The 15925-nt window shown below is 34.0% G+C and overlaps 1 protein-coding gene across 1 annotated transcript in view; it reads right to left on the reverse strand.

The window, feature by feature from the left end:
• The window catches only part of LOC148952579 (putative G protein-coupled receptor CG31760), a 578976-nt gene that overhangs the window by 244315 nt on the left and 318736 nt on the right, over nucleotides 1-15925 (reverse strand). Inside the window, exons 10-11 of the mRNA XM_089089961.1 lie at nucleotides 11492-11597; nucleotides 4170-4313 (exon numbers count right to left, since the gene is read on the reverse strand). Of these exons, the coding sequence (XP_088946087.1) occupies nucleotides 4170-4313; nucleotides 11492-11597 (250 nt within the window). The remainder of the gene's footprint in view (nucleotides 1-4169; nucleotides 4314-11491; nucleotides 11598-15925) is intronic.

The following is a 15925-nucleotide window of genomic DNA, read 5'->3' on the forward strand; positions in this document are numbered from 1 at the left end:
TCTACGAAACCTAGCTCAGAAGAGGCAAATATAGCAAACTATTCATCCCAAACTATTGTTTTCAGACAACATTCACCTACGGAATACTAAAAGACCTTAGCTCAGAAAAGCCTGAAATAGCGAACTATACATCCCAATTCATAATTTTCTGACAACGCATACCTATGAAAGGCTAAAAAATCCAGCTCAGAAAAGTCGAAAATAGCAAACTACCCATCCCAAATCATAGGTTTCAGACACCACTCACCTAAGAAAGACTAAGAAATCCAACTCAGAAAAGTCAAAAATAGCAAACTACATATCCCAAATCATAAGTTTCAGACAGCATTCACCTACAAAATACTAAGAAACCTTAGCTCAGAAAAGACTGAAATATACAACTACTCATCCCAAACTCGAAGTTTCAGACAACAAACACCTATGAAAGGCTAAGAATCTTAGCTCTGAAAAGTCCAAAAAGCAAACTACACCTCCCAAATCATAGGTTTCAGACAACACTCACCTATGATAGGCTAAGAAATCCAGCTCAGAAAAGTCAAAAATAGCAAACTACATATCCCAAATCATAAGTTTCAGTCAACACACACCAGCGAAAGGCTAAGAAACCTAGCTCATAAAAGCCTGAAATAGCAAACTACTCATCCCAAAATATTGGTTTCAGAAAAAATTCACCTATGAAATACTATGAAACCTTAGCTCAGAAAAGCCTTAAGTAGCAAACTACACATCCCAAATCAGAGGTTTCAGACAACACACATCAACGAAAGACGGGTGCTCGGGGAGAGCCTTTGAGGGCCTTTGGGACCCCGTTGGTCCTTTGGGAGCTCGGGGGGACCTTTGGGGACCGGGGGATGGGCTTTGGGGTCCGGGGAGGGCTTTGGGGGGTGGGGGGGGGCGTGGGGGGCGCCGGGAGGGCCTTGGGGGGCCTGGGGGACATTTGGGGACCGGTGGTGGGCCTTTGGGACCCCGTTGGTCCTTTGGGAGCTCGATGGGCCTTTGGGGGGCCCGGGGATGGCATTTGGGGGTCTGGGTGGGCCTTTGGGGCGCCGGTGGCCCTTTGGGAGCTTGGGGGGGCTTTGAGTGTCCGGGGGACAGTTGGGAGCCTGGGGGACATTTGGGGCCTGGGGATGGCCTTTGGGGGTCTGGGTGGGCCTTTGGGGGACCGGTGGAGGGCCTTTGGGAGTTTGGGGGGCTTTGAGGACCGGGGCTTCCTTCGGGGTTGGGGTAGGAGGATTGGAACCCTTTGGGGTTGGGTTAGAGGACCTCACAACACTGTTCAAATGAAACTTGTGTATTATAACGACCACACTCAAATTCTCTTCTAAAATCTCTTCAAAAATCTTCTTTTAAAATGTCTCTATCTGTTTCGCCGAAATAGTTCCATAACCTGTCTAAAACGGTTTCGCCCAAATAATCCCTAAACGTAAATTCAGCGTGTTCCTTTGTTATTGGCATCTCTGCGCTAACGCATTTCAAATTAATATGAAACCTTTTCGCGCGCTAAAACAATTCATCGCTAAGATGTTTCTTGCCTAATTGTTTCCATGGCCTTTGGTTATTAATATCCTTTGGAGTTCGACCAGTAGAACTGTTCCCGAGGCAAAGACATTAATGATTTAGATCTATTCCTGGAGAAATGTTTCTAGGCGAAAATTTTTAAAGTCTGACAGGTGATGTCATTGATTGATTGATCTGTCAAGAAAGGGGAAATTAATTTGTTGTTTCTAAGGGGAATTATTGATTCACGATAGGTGAATTGAGGTCGACAGCACAGGTGTTCTGACTCGTGACAGCACCACGTGGTTTATGGTTTTATAAGTGAGAAAGTTCATGTTTTTTAAAATTATAAAAGAAAAAAAACAAAAAAAAAAAAAAAAATTTGATAAATTTACTGTTTTTAAAATTCTCACTGAAAAAAAACATAAAAACAAACATAAATGTGAGAAAGTTCCTGTTTTTCAAATTCTCACTGAAAAAAACAATGAAAAGATACATAAATGTGAGAAAATTCCTGTTTTTTCATTCTCACTGAGAAAACCATAAACCACGTGGTGGGGTCCGGAGTAACACCCCCTCCTCTACTATTAGCTAGCTTGGAATACTACTACTGATACTATGATTAATAACACCTCACCGCAACACCAGGCTGGCTGACAGTCAGCACACCTGCGCACATTCCTCCTCCACTCCACTTTGCTCTCAACCATGAAGATCCAATTTCCTCTATATGTTTTCTTATAATATCTCCCTATCCCACTCGGAGAAGACCTGTTTCTCGTTTGGTCCTAGAGTCAGGGTCAAGCAGCATGATTTTTGGATATCTATCATCCCTCATTTGCAAAACATGGCCTAGCCATCTTACCTTTCTTTTAATATAGTCCTTAAAAGTGAGACCAAACTACATTTCCCCTAGAGCTTACTGTTTGATATACGGTCAGTAATACAAGTGCAAAAAAACTATCCTTTAACAATTCCTCCGGACAGAATCTAGCATCTCTTCATCAGTTGTTTGATGAACCCTAATTTAACTTAACTAACTTAATAACCTAACTTAATAACTAAATAACTAACTTAATAACTTAACTAACCTAACTTAACTACTGTCGTTTCTGTAGCTTCCAATATCACAATCTTAATTCACAGAGTTATCTTCCTATTCTTGTATATTTTTTTTCAATTGCCAAAATAACAAAACACCCTGCGTCTTGGGTATTCTACTAATTACACTTTCCCTACATTCGCCATCCTTGCTACTAATATCACCTAACATTACCAATTTATTATAATCTCGGGGACTGATGCCCGTGCCACATTATAACCACACCTGTCGATAAAATCAAAATTACGTACGACTACAGCGCCAATTAAGCTCGCCGTTCGTAATTTCTCGAGTTGAACATTGTTCAACTTTCAAGAATAAATTTCCTGACTGACTAATCAGAGTTAACGTTTAAGGTATACTTTTGAAACTAGAAAAGATGGAAACTTAGAACAGCGGTTTTTCTATCTGGGAGAGGAATTTGACAAAAGTTAAGAAAACTTAGCATTAGTAGAGAACAGTTGGACACAAATTACTGTTGGAGCAAACTCTTTAAACTAATTTCTTGCAATTGTAATTTTTTGCTTCTTAAATACAAGTGTGACGCTAAAATCAAGAAAATTTCCATGTCATTCATAATATTTGGCTTTCTTTATCAATAGCTGTGACTATGATGTGGCACGGGCATGAACTTTCAAAGCTTCCAAAAGTTTCGGTAATTCAAACACACTCAAATCATCCTCATAATCTAACCCTAAAAGCGATTTACATTACCGCTCAAAACTATGGTCTCCCACAATCTTAGTTGTATTTTTTTTTTAGCCCAAATGTTTTTCTTTTTTTTTTAAGTCCGTATAAACAGAGAGAAGATAAACTCCTGCTCAATTCCTGATTCTAAACTGAGTCAACAACAAACCCCTCCTCCTATCTTGACCAAAGCAAATATTGTTTTCGTACAAGGCACTAATGTACTTAATTATCCCCTTACACCTTTACACCTTACACATTTACACCATTACACCTTAAAAGGGAAGGATCTTGACTAAGGCATTTCTATAAGCTGAATTAAATGCCTGTTCAAAATGTAAAAAACTAAGGACTAAGGGGGTTTGATGATTCAGAGACTTCTCAGTTACTAACCCAAGGTTGAAAATCTGGTCAACGCATCCTCTCCTTAACTTATACTCCATTCTTCTTTTATACTTCATCTACAGCATTTATTAGTCTAATAAGTACCATCATTCTAATAAATTCGATTCATTTAGAAATACAGCTAATGCCTCAGTAATTACTACAATCTCTCTTTTCGTATTTCTTTTTCAGAGGTTTAATTAAAGTTTCCTTAAAGTCGCTAGGGACTTACCCCTTTTCAAAACCATAGTCATAATCTTCAGTATTTTCTTTTCTAACTTCTCAACCTTTTTATCATCTTCATAACCACTTAAAAAAATTAAAAAATTTTTAAAAATTTTAAATTTTAATTTTAAAAAATTACTCACCACGCTATCATCCCCTCAGGTTTTAATACCTTTTAGTACCGTCTCTAGCTCTCCTTTAGAAAACAAATCTGCCTTCACTCCCAAATTGTCAAACACATAATTTTTTTTCAGCTCTTTAAAACAAACCTTACCTTTAATTCTTCGTTTTCTTTTCTTATATCAAGTGGTGTATCATTTGCTACGCTAACACCAAGCAGTGAAAATGTCGCACTGACACCATGTGCCTTCGCTCGAGGGTCATGTTCATCTCCCTTACCTCGCAGAATTAAATATATCTAAAACAAAATCAAAATTTAACTCCTTTTGTTCGTTTTGACGAGTTACTTTTAATTTTAATTACATAGAACTCCTTCGGTCAGTTTGAAATGATTCTTTATGTGTGTCATGAAGTTTTGTTCAAATGCAGGCCTCGTGAACAGTTGGAAATATTCTATATATCCTTGAAGATAAGACAAATATAATTTCGATATCAAAAGATCGTAATTTGGGCGGTGGGGGACAACCTGCTCTGGTTACCCCTTTTAGTATCAATAAAAGTGAAGCAACTGATAGCCTTGAACATATCATGTGTGTGCTCCGCTCCAACCTCAGTGTAGTAACTTATGCCGGGATACCACCTTCATTGAAAAGGATGAGCATAAGGTACTTGGGCTGTTCTGGGAATTTTCTCAGAGTGCACTTGTGCTTTGAATTTGAAAGCCTTCCTAAAAGAAGGTCCAGTTGATAAGGCTACGGAAGCGCATCAGTGGATTTTGCTTGATTCCATAAAAAATCACCCACCACCTAAGTAGATACAAATATCAAGCAAAAATAAAAGCCACTTGTGTTCTACAGTGCCTTGACGTGACCAAATCATCCTGTATAGACAACATACCAAATATTGTCTTGAAGCACTATAAGACAAAACTAACCAGTCTCGTGTCACACTTGCTCTTTAAGTTTTATTTTTATTGAGTATCTAGTAAAAGCTGGAGTTCCTCAAATTAGCATCCTGGGACCTACATTTTACCTTATACATCTATTAGCGGCCTCTATACAAAGGAGACAATCCCTTTAGCCATCTATACTATTTTGAAGATGATAAAACGGTTTATGCAGCTATCCATAAACGTGACAGTAAAAACTCCTTTATCCTTACAATTGGATCTCCTGGAGATGGAAAGCTTGTCTGATTCCTGAATGACCAGCTCAAGTGTATCCAAGGTCTTGGATACACCCGAGGTCTTGGATACACCCGATCACTTGGATACAAACCGAGGTCTTGGGGAGGGGGACAGTTGACAACCCCCCCTACCCCATAGCAAATTAAGTTCCTGATTTCAGCTCCTAAGTTTTAGCGGCCTGGCGCCCCGAAGGATACTTTTAAAAATGCGACTCTTTTTTTATGTTTTTTACTGAAATATATTTATTGGTTTTATTGAATTTGTATGATTTTATCGATTTTATTTCAGAATATATTTCTTAGTCATTCTAGTTTCTTAAGAGTACCATTACTTGTAGCTACATTTGAATAATCAATATATTTTCAAAGCAAAAAGGGGGACAGCCCCCCTCCCCAATACTGCGGAGAAGAAAAACTATTACATATCCCATGCCCCTTGACTATCAGGATATGGACCCATCTTGCCTCCCCTCCCAATAAAAATCCTGGAGATCCAACCCTGATAACAGATCGAATAACGTACGATATCGTTTCCTTAAAGTAGCGCTGAGCCATTTTAAAAGTTCAGTAGTTCATGAATACAATTGCTCGTAATAATCAGGTTCTCATTGCGTTATTTTTAGTCACATGTTATTTTATCATTTTTATGGGTTTTTTTCGCAGTGTTTTTTTCTATTGGCTCTATATACAAAATATTCGTACACATTAGCTTTTTTTTCACAATTTTGAAAAACAAATTGATCAGTTCTTGCAGATATTTTGTTTGTAAATTATTTTCATTTCAAATAGTGTTAGAAATGTGTTCTATTTGAGGTCCATTTAGCATTAGATCTAGATTTCTTGGACTACTAATTCTACTGCTACTACTAACAATATATCCCAGCAACTAATCGTCTAAGGCGAATGAAGCTGAAAGGACTCTGCCTCAACCCCAAAATGCTCAAAGCTTTACTCTTTCTCTCCCATGGAGTTCCTTTTTTTTTTTTTTTAAATCATTTCTTATAATCTTTTCCCACCTCCTTTGAGGATGAAAAATAGTCTTCCAAGGGTTTTGAAATCAAGTTTTCTGTTATGATGTAAGCATTCTAAGAGTTTAGAATTTAAAATATTTTTCATATTTTATATATATATTTTATATATACTTTATATTAAATATTTTATATTAAATATTGTTTTTTGGAGTTTATAATATTCAAAATTCAGTAAAAGTAAAGTTGGTTCAATGGCACCGGGGCTGGGCTTCTTTAGATCTAAAGTTGGGGCAGCAGCTTGCTAATTTCGGTATTTCGGTAATTTTAGAGGCAGCTGAAAACAAGGATGCCGGCTGCTAATTTCTGCGCTCAAGTAAACTTGTAAATTAAGTAGCACTATGATTAAAAGTAGCATCATTAGCAGCTAAAACCGTTATACTACAAAAGCAGAAGTCAATAATGTATAGAGAAGTAAACACGGGACAAATGTCTATTGTTATATAACCAAAAAAGTAAATTCATAAGAATTAAGCATTTATTTTGCTAAAAACTATAAATGGTCTCCCTATCTTCAAACAGTTCGTGGTAACGAACTGTAAGTAAGGACCGACCCGGCTCAATGGTAACCGAAACTCTAGAAAACGGGTTTTTGATACAAATAGATACATCAAAAAAATCAGATTTCAATGTTGATTTCAAATATATAACTTTCATCAAGTTTAGTGCTACCCATCAAAAGTTACGCGCCTGAGAAAATTTGACTGGTTTTCGAAAAAAAGGGGCGAATACCCCTTAAAAGTTATAGAACCATAATGAAAATCACACCATCATATTCAGCGTATCAGAGAACCCCACTGTAGAGGTTTCAAGTTCCTATGTGCAAAAATGTGGAATTTTGTATTTTTTGCCAGAAGAAAGACCACGGGTGCGTGTATATTCGTTTTTTTTGTTTTTTTTTTTACCCAGGGATGATCGTATCGACCCAGTGGTCCTAGAATATCGTGGGAGGGCTCATTGGAACGGAAATTAAAAGTTCTAGTGCCCTTTTTAAGTGACCAAAAAAAAATGGAGGGCAATTAGGCCCCCTACCACGCTCATTTTTTTCCCAAAGTCATCCGATCAAAATTTTGAGATAGCCATTTTGTTCAGCATGGTCGAAAATATGATAAATATGTCTTTTAGGATGGCTTAATCCCCCGAAGTTCCCAGAGGAAGGGCTAAAAGTTATGAATTTTACCAATTTTTAACATATTGTTTTGGTTATTGGTATTTATACATATTTTTTCTGTTGTTTTTTTTGTTTTTTGGGTTGTGTTGGTGGGTTCGGGGGTTATGTTGGAGGATCTTTTCATGAAGGAAGCTTTCATGGGGGAAGGGAAATTGCCATGAAGGGGGCGCCGGACTTGCCAGCATTATTTATTGGTTATTGGGAAGTATACAACCATTTTCAGGAAGGATTTTTTCTAGAGGGGGGGGCTAGAGGAGGGGGTTACTCTGGAGAATATTTCCGTGGAGGATGTTTCTTTGGGGTAAGGGGCATTTCTATGAAGGGGGCGCCGGATTTCCAAGCATTATTTAAAAAACGATCAGAAATAATAAAAAAAAACAAGTTTTTTCAACTGAAATGTAAGAAGGAATATTAGAACTTAAAACGAACAGAAATTATAACGTATGTGAGGGGGTTCTCCCCCAATTCAATACCTCGCTCTTTACGCTACAGTTTTTTTTAGTGCTTTCAAAAGAGCTATCTATTCTAATTAAACGACCTTTGTGATTCAGGGGTTTGTGAATAAAATTTTTTTTAACTTTTAACGTAAAGAGCGTGGTATTGATTAAGGGGAGAACCCCTTCATATACGTAATAACATATACGTAATAAAAAAAACACTAAAAAAACAAGCGATACGGCTCAATAGTAATCGAAACTTTTAAAAACGGAATTTTGATGTCAATAAATGTATCAAAAGAATGTGTTTATAATGATGATTCTAAATATATAAATTTTATTAAGTTTAGTATTCATCATCAAAGTCTAAGAGACTGATAAAATTTAACCGATTTTATAAATATTGTGGAAACATCCCCTACAAGTTAAAAAATTTTAATGAAAATCACACAATCAGATTCAGCGTATAAGAAAACTCTATTAAATAGGTTTCAAGCTCATATCTGCAAAAATCTGCAACTTTGTATTTTTTGCCAGAAGATAAATATACCAATATAGAAGTTAGTTACGCAAGTTAATTTGTAAAGACATCCATTTAGCAAAAGAAAAGTAAAATTTGTGTGCAAATAAAAGCTGCATTAACTAAAAAACGATCAGAAATTAAATAAAAAAAAACAAGTTTCTTTTTAACTGAAAGTAAAGAGCGACATTAAACTTAAAACAAACAGAAATTAGTCAGTATATGAAAGAGTCGATCCCCTCCTCAACGCCTCGCTCTTTACGCTAAAGTTGGACTCTGTCTCACAACTTTATTTTTTAAAAAAGTAAAACAATTTAGCGCATGGAACAAAGCGTTGAGGAGGGGGTCGACCCTTTCATATACTGAATAGTTTCTGGTCGTTTTAAGTTTTAATGTCGCTCCTTACTTTAAGTTTAAAAAACTTGTTTTTTTTATTTAATATATACAGAGAGACGCTATAAGTCTGTAATTTATTGGTTTCCACAGAATCACCAGAAATTAGCAGCCTAGAGGAATTATAGGACTTAAGGCTTATACTCATATTTCTCTGAATTTTGATATTTGTCCATTTGCACTTGGTATCATAAATAGTATTAAAATAAGTCTATCAATTTGTAAAATGACTTAATATTAGTCAACAGCTAAATTGTCACAAATATAAGAATATAAAAATTATTTCTCACATACAAGGGCGTATCTAGGATTTTTTTCGGGTGGATAGTTTTTTCAAGGGAGGATGGGCTTACACAGAAAATTAAAAAAAACACATCAGAATCTTTTTAAGGCTTTTTTACGTTTGTGCGAGCCTGGAAAAAATTTAAGGAGGGGGGTTATGCCCTAAAGCCCTTTGGATACGGCTTTGGTCACATAGCTGGAAGCTAAAATTGATATTATAATTTTTATTAATATTTCATAGCCCTTGGATTAATATTTCATAGCCCTTTTTGTTTCAGCTGTAAAATTATTTCCAGAACTGAGCTGAATATTCTTATTTTTGCACTGTATATACATTGGTCACTCAACTCCTAAATAATTTTGCGAATAATGTGCGAAAACATTGCAAAGCAGCTCCTTTGTAAAGTGCTGTTCTCATGCGCACTTTGTTACAATCCATTTTGTGAGAGCTACAACTGGTGTCTGGATTTCAATCATTTCGAGCGAAGGTGGGTTAAAAATTGCACACGTTGAAATCCTGCCATGACTCTGATTGGTTGAAAATGAGCCACAAGTTCTAGGTCTTACAATTTGAAGCGTTTTTAAGTACCGTGGACAGCAAAAATTAAACCTGATGATTTCAATTGGTTAAGTGGAAGCTTAAACAAACATGTGTATCTTAAAACCAGAAAACATGGATTTTAATTGTCAATAAAGATGATCATCTATGCATTTATGTAATTTTTAGATGTAGCGGGCATCACAATAAAAAAAAGAAATTTGGGTGAAATATAAGCAGAACAAATGTAAACACATAAGGCATAAAGCAGCTTCAGAAAGAGCAGCTTCCTTTTGAAGGCAAAGCTGTCTTTGGGAATTAACAAATAGCCAATGTTTGAGTTTTTACGGACGACAAGCAATAAACAGCCTAGTTAATTAGTTTTGCGTTTTTTTTCACGGCTCAAGGTGGCAACACTGACAAAAAGGTGGTATTCCCCAAATAACTTAATACTTTTAGAAACAATCGAAAGAAAAGTCGTCGGCACTTAAGTAGGAATAAACCTATGATGGGTACAGGGGGCAAAGTTTTTTTATCTTGTTGTCCTCGGTGCTTTAAGCACTTACAAGAACCCATCACTAGAAATATGATCCAATTATGCGGATTTAATCATTTTTTTTATAAATCATAGTAAAAAAATCTTAGTTCTTCTGCCGAAGTGAATCAGGAGATTCGTACTTGCACTACGCAGACCATTTTTTTTTTTTCATAAAATTTTTTTTTTATGAAAATAATTTTTTTTTTCATAAATTTTTTTTAGGTTTGTTTTGAAATTGGGGTGTATCTAGCGGAAAATTCCCTAGTGCATTCATTATTAGCAGAGACCCACTTGAAAAAATGTCTCTCAGCCCCCAGACAAGGCATGAAATAATGATGTAGCGCAATGGAATGATCAAGCGTTTGAGAGTAGAAAGCTCTGCAAGGCTTAGGCCTCGTATTCATTTGACATGCTATGGACTAGCGGAAAGAAAACCGAGCAAGGAAAGCCAAGAAAACTGTTTCTTAGGGGCTTCTTGTACTTTATAATTTCATTTGATTTTCGCTTTGTCTGTAAAACGTTATGTGTAAACGGAGCTTGACAAAGACATGTGCCTTTTGATTCCAGTTATAACTTTTATAACTTTGGAGGGCTTTGGCTTACAATAGCCACAACATAATATGAAACTTGATGTGTATTTAGTAATTTGATATAGGACTGATATTGTCTAAAGAATATTTACGTTGTTCAAGAAAGAAAATGAATTCAAAAACAAGTGGGGAAAAATGTTAAGGCCGGTGTTCATTTGAAATTTTCTGGAAAATAGAACGAAAACTGTCAATCTATCCTTAAATGAAGACCGGCTTTACTTTTTAAGTTGGGCAGTATTGCGGAAAAAGTAGTCGAAGGCGTTGCTTTTCCCGAATAATTGCTGAAAATAAAGTAGTTTAGACTGACGGGTCCCATAAAATGTACATTTGCGGATTTGCTGAAAACATCAAATGCAGATGAGCCATTAACAAGATTTTTCCATCGGAAAAAGTGGTCAGCAATAGAGTTTTTCTAGGCCAGTCAACTGCTTCAAGGGAGGGGGGCCGTTTTCCAGTGTTTCTGAACAGGCCATCACTCAAGTAACACATGTATCTATTTGCTTAGTGAGATGTATCTCCAGGATCTGTTTGAGATTCCAAAGTTGACCAATAAAAGCAATAAATAGCTCTGAATAACCAGCTAATCCTAGATGGCGTTGAAATAGTTCTCCTTTTCCAAGAAATAAGCCAAGTAATAAACTTCTATTGGTCCATGTGTAAATGACCAGGAGTCTTTCAAGAATTACTTGTCAGCATAATTCGATGCCCCGATTTTACCATTAATATCCTTTTATATTGTTTATCTGATAAATGCGTAGTTTTTCAAATGGTTAAACATTACACCTGTTACGCACCTTTGGTCCAAAAATAAACCCAAGCGTAGTTAAAATGCTTAGTTCAGAACGAGTTGCTATGAAAACATATTCGACATCTGATCCAATCGTTTTGAAAAGTGTCATTCTGCAAAAAAGAAAAAAGACCCATTAGGAAATTTGTCTTTTAAGATATCTACAGTAATACTTTTACATATCTAAATAGCCACAAAATACATAACCATAAAAGTAAGCAGACGACTCAGACAAGTGAAAAAAACACGTATTTCAAGGAGGAGAGAGGAATTTGGGAAACAGAAAATCAGGTTAATAGAATTGGAAAATTAGAAATAGAATTAAAAATCGAATTATATTTTAATAGAATTAGAAATAGAAAGAAAGATAAAAGATAGAACTAGAATTAGAAATCGAAAATCATAATTAGAAATAGAAAATTAGAAATATATTTAGAAATAGATTTTGATGGAATTAGAAACAGATATAAATATAAAAGATAGAAATAGAATTTGAAATAGAAAATTAGAATTATAAATAGAATTGAAAAGTAAGAAATAGAATTAGATTTTAAGAATTAGAAATAGATAGAAAGATAAAAGATAGAACTAGAATTAGAAATAGAAAATCATAATTAGAAATAGAAAATTAGAAATATATTTAGAAATAGATTTTGATGGAATTAGAAAAAGATATAAATATAAAAGATAGAAATAGAATTTGAAATAGAAAATTAGAATTATAAATAGAATTGAAAAGTAAGAAATAGAATTAGATTTTAAGAATTAGAAATAGAAATTAGAAATAGAATTAAGAATAGAATTAGATTTTAATACAATTAGAAATAGATAGAAATATAAAAGATAGAAATAGAATTAGAAATAGACAATCAGAATAGAAATAGAAAATTAGAAATATAATTAGAAATAGATTTTAATGGAATTAGAAATAGATAGAAGGATAAAAGATAGAAATAGAATTAGAAACAGACAATCAGAATTAGAAAATTAGAAATAGATTTTGATGGAAACTTTAACAGATAGAAATATAAGAGATAGAAACATAATTAGAAATAGAAAATTAGAATTATAAATAGAATTGAAAAGTTAGAAATAGATTTAGATTTTAAGAATTAGAAATTGAAATTAGAATGAGAAATAGAAAATTAGAAATAGAATTAAAAATAGAATTAGATTTTAATAGAATTAGAAATATATAGAAAGATAAAGGATAGAAATATAATTAGAAATAGAAAATCAGAATAGAGATATAAGTAGAAATAGATTTTAATGGAATTAGAAAAAAAAGAAAGATAAAAGATAGAATAAGAAATAGACAATCAGAATTAGAAATAGAAAATTAGAAATATAATTAGAAATAGATTTTGATGGAATTAGAAACAGATAGAAATATAAAAGATAGAAATAGAGTTAGAAATAGAAAATTAGGTTAACTTATGTGGAAAATATAAAAAATAGTAAGAGCTACTCGGAAAACTGCAACATTTCTCGTGGGGTAAATTCAAGCGGGGAGGAGTCCAAGACCCTCTGTGTTCATACCTGCTCCGACCTACAATATTTAATCTATTGTTTGGTACACCAATAAAAACATTTGTGTACATAAGAATGCTTTTGCATAATATATAATAATTTTTTGTTATTATCCTTATGATGTTACATTTTTATGCTTTTACAGTTTTGTTTTCCGGACTTTGGTGAAGTATAAACTTAAAAATAAGCTGGATAAACCAAAAACTAGGACAAACAGAAATGCAAACCTTGGAATAAAAGCCAAAAGTATTTTTGTGTAATAAAAATTTACTTCGTATTACTTATGTATCCGAAGCAGTATCTGCTTCGAGTAAACGTTATTAATGTAATCTTAAAATATAGCCGTAAAAACATTACTGCTCGCGTGAAATGACGAAAAATTCATTTATGTTTTGTTAAAATATACATTAGTTCAGGAGTTTTCCGGGATTTTTCCACATTATTAATATTAATTATAAACATTGGTTTAAAAATAAAGCCCCCATCGTCGTCCGAGTCAGTTTTGACATTGAAGTAATTTTATTAAAAGTAATAGGCCTAAATGGCCTAAGTAATAGGCCATCACAAAACTTTTTATTTGATAAAAACAATCGATTTTTTTAATATTATTTTTCTTTATTTTTCTTTAATGAAGATATCAATTAAAAATTATTCTATTTTAAAGTTATCCAGATAGTATTTGCTTTGATGATATGTCATTTATGGGATATCAAAGTTTTTTCACCCCAAAATGTTTTGAAATCATCTGAAGTCATATTCACTTTTGATATTAAAAGAATATAGCAATTGACATTCAAATTCATTTAAGTTTGAACTGAAAAATCATTAAATTCATTAAAGACTCAGTGAAAAGTCAAAATTTATTAATATTATGCTTAAATATGATTTATCTTAGAAAGGTTTCTATAATAGTGCTCTTTTCCTGGATGTTTCCTAAGCCAATCAAAAGGGTTATATTTTGGGCTCCTTAGATAGGCTTATTTTGTCCACTGGGAATGTTCCCTATTAATCATATGCGATCAATTTTTCAAGCAAAGCAGAAAAGCGAGAAAGCTAGCACTTCAATATATTTTAGTTTCTAAGTGGATTTGGAAATTTCAGACTTAAAAGCAAAAAAAGATTATTATGAAGGGGAATCGTCTCATTAAAAAAATCTATGATAACCGTCCCTTTTGCTGTTTTTTTTTTTACTTTACTTATATTTTTTCCTATCTTTACTTTTTTACGTTATCATTTTCTTATTTTTGACTTTGCCACGCTTTAAAAATTGTCGAGCAGCAAGGATTTTTTTTTTTTTCTGTCAAATCACTGATGATTAAGTAGTTAAACACAAAACTGTTGGAGGTTTGTTTCTCAACTTGACAGGCGAGGGGTCGCTGTTCCATAGAGTAGGATATTCAGTCGATCAGAAAAAAATGGACACTAACGTAGAAATAAATATTTATTTCTTTGCCAATAGACTTCAATCATACGAATATGCAAATGCCAAAATTAAGACTTAAAGAATTGATAATTTTTAATAAATTAATAAAATAATTAAAAATTAATTAAAAATAATTGATAAATTAATTGAAATTTGCATACATAATGAGAGGATAGACTCTAAACACAAAACTGATATTTGGACTCAAAACTAATAAGGTAGAGAAGTTGAATGAAACTTTCAGGAGTTTATATATAGCCCATTCACCACAAAGATTACAGGTAGGCTAATTGTTGAAAATGTAGGAGGGAAGGGGAATAGAGTTTTTTCCAATTGTCTTAATGAAGATACGAAAAATGAGTAGTTTTCATGATCTAGGTAGGGTCGGGGGAAACTTGTTGATCCAATTAAAATTTAATGGTATTATTTCGATTCTTTCAATGACAATACAGAAAAATAGGAATTTTACAAATCATAGCTGGGGGAGGGGCATGAAGTGCCCCAATTGGTGCCCTTGCAAGATCGCCAAGCTTTGTTTGAGAAATAATAATTTTTCAGCAGTTAGTAGGTGCGCCTATAGAAGGTTCCAAGGGCGGATCCAGGATTCTTTTTTTGGGGGGGGGGTTACTAATTTTTGACTTTTTCGGGGGGGGGGGGGGGTTACTAATTTTCGACTCAGTTTTCGACTAATTTTACTGATTTTTACCTAGGTTTTACTAATTTTCGACTCGGCCAAAAATTTCGGGGAAGGGGTTCAAACCGGGTAACCCCCCCCCCTGGATACGGCCTTGGAAGGTTCACCAGTGAAATCTACTTTGAAGCGACTGAAAATTAAACAACAGTATTGTTACGGAATATCTGTAAAAAATCAAAATCTTCAATATTTCTAATTCCAAATTATTTACAGTCAATGAATTTTAATAGATTATGTACACGATTGAATCAAGAAATTATAGTTTTGTTTCCTCCTCTCTATAGATTTTATTGCAAAAAGTGGGTTATTAAAAAAAATGTATTATCATATTTAAAAATTTCTAGCTAGTCAAACTATATTTATTTAGTGTGTTTTGATCTTACGTAAGAAAACATCTTTGTAAGATGAAGGTTTAAATAAGTCACAACATGTCTACCTTTCTATTAAAATATATCATCGAAGAATGAGTATGAGTTTAGTATCAAACAGTTCGTGGTAACAAACTGTTAGCAAGGAGCGACCCGGCTCAATGGTAACCAAAACTCTAGAAAACGGTATTTTGATACAAATAGATAAACCAAAAGAATCAGATTTTAATGCTGATTTCAAATATATAAGTTTAGTCTTACCTATCAAGTCTTTCATCAAGTTTAATCCTATTAATGAAAAGTTACGCGCCTGAGAAAATTTGGCTGATTTTCGAAAAAAGGGGGAAAGCCCCCTAAAAGCTATAGAACCTTAATGAAAATCATACCGTCATATTCCGCGTATCAGAGAACCCTTCTGTAGAGGTT

The sequence above is a fragment of the Artemia sp. Qi Xiang Cuo genome, chromosome 5, assembly GCF_049724085.1.
Source record: "Artemia sp. Qi Xiang Cuo chromosome 5, ASM4972408v1, whole genome shotgun sequence".
Classification (NCBI taxonomy): Eukaryota; Metazoa; Arthropoda; class Branchiopoda; order Anostraca; family Artemiidae; genus Artemia; species Artemia sp. Qi Xiang Cuo.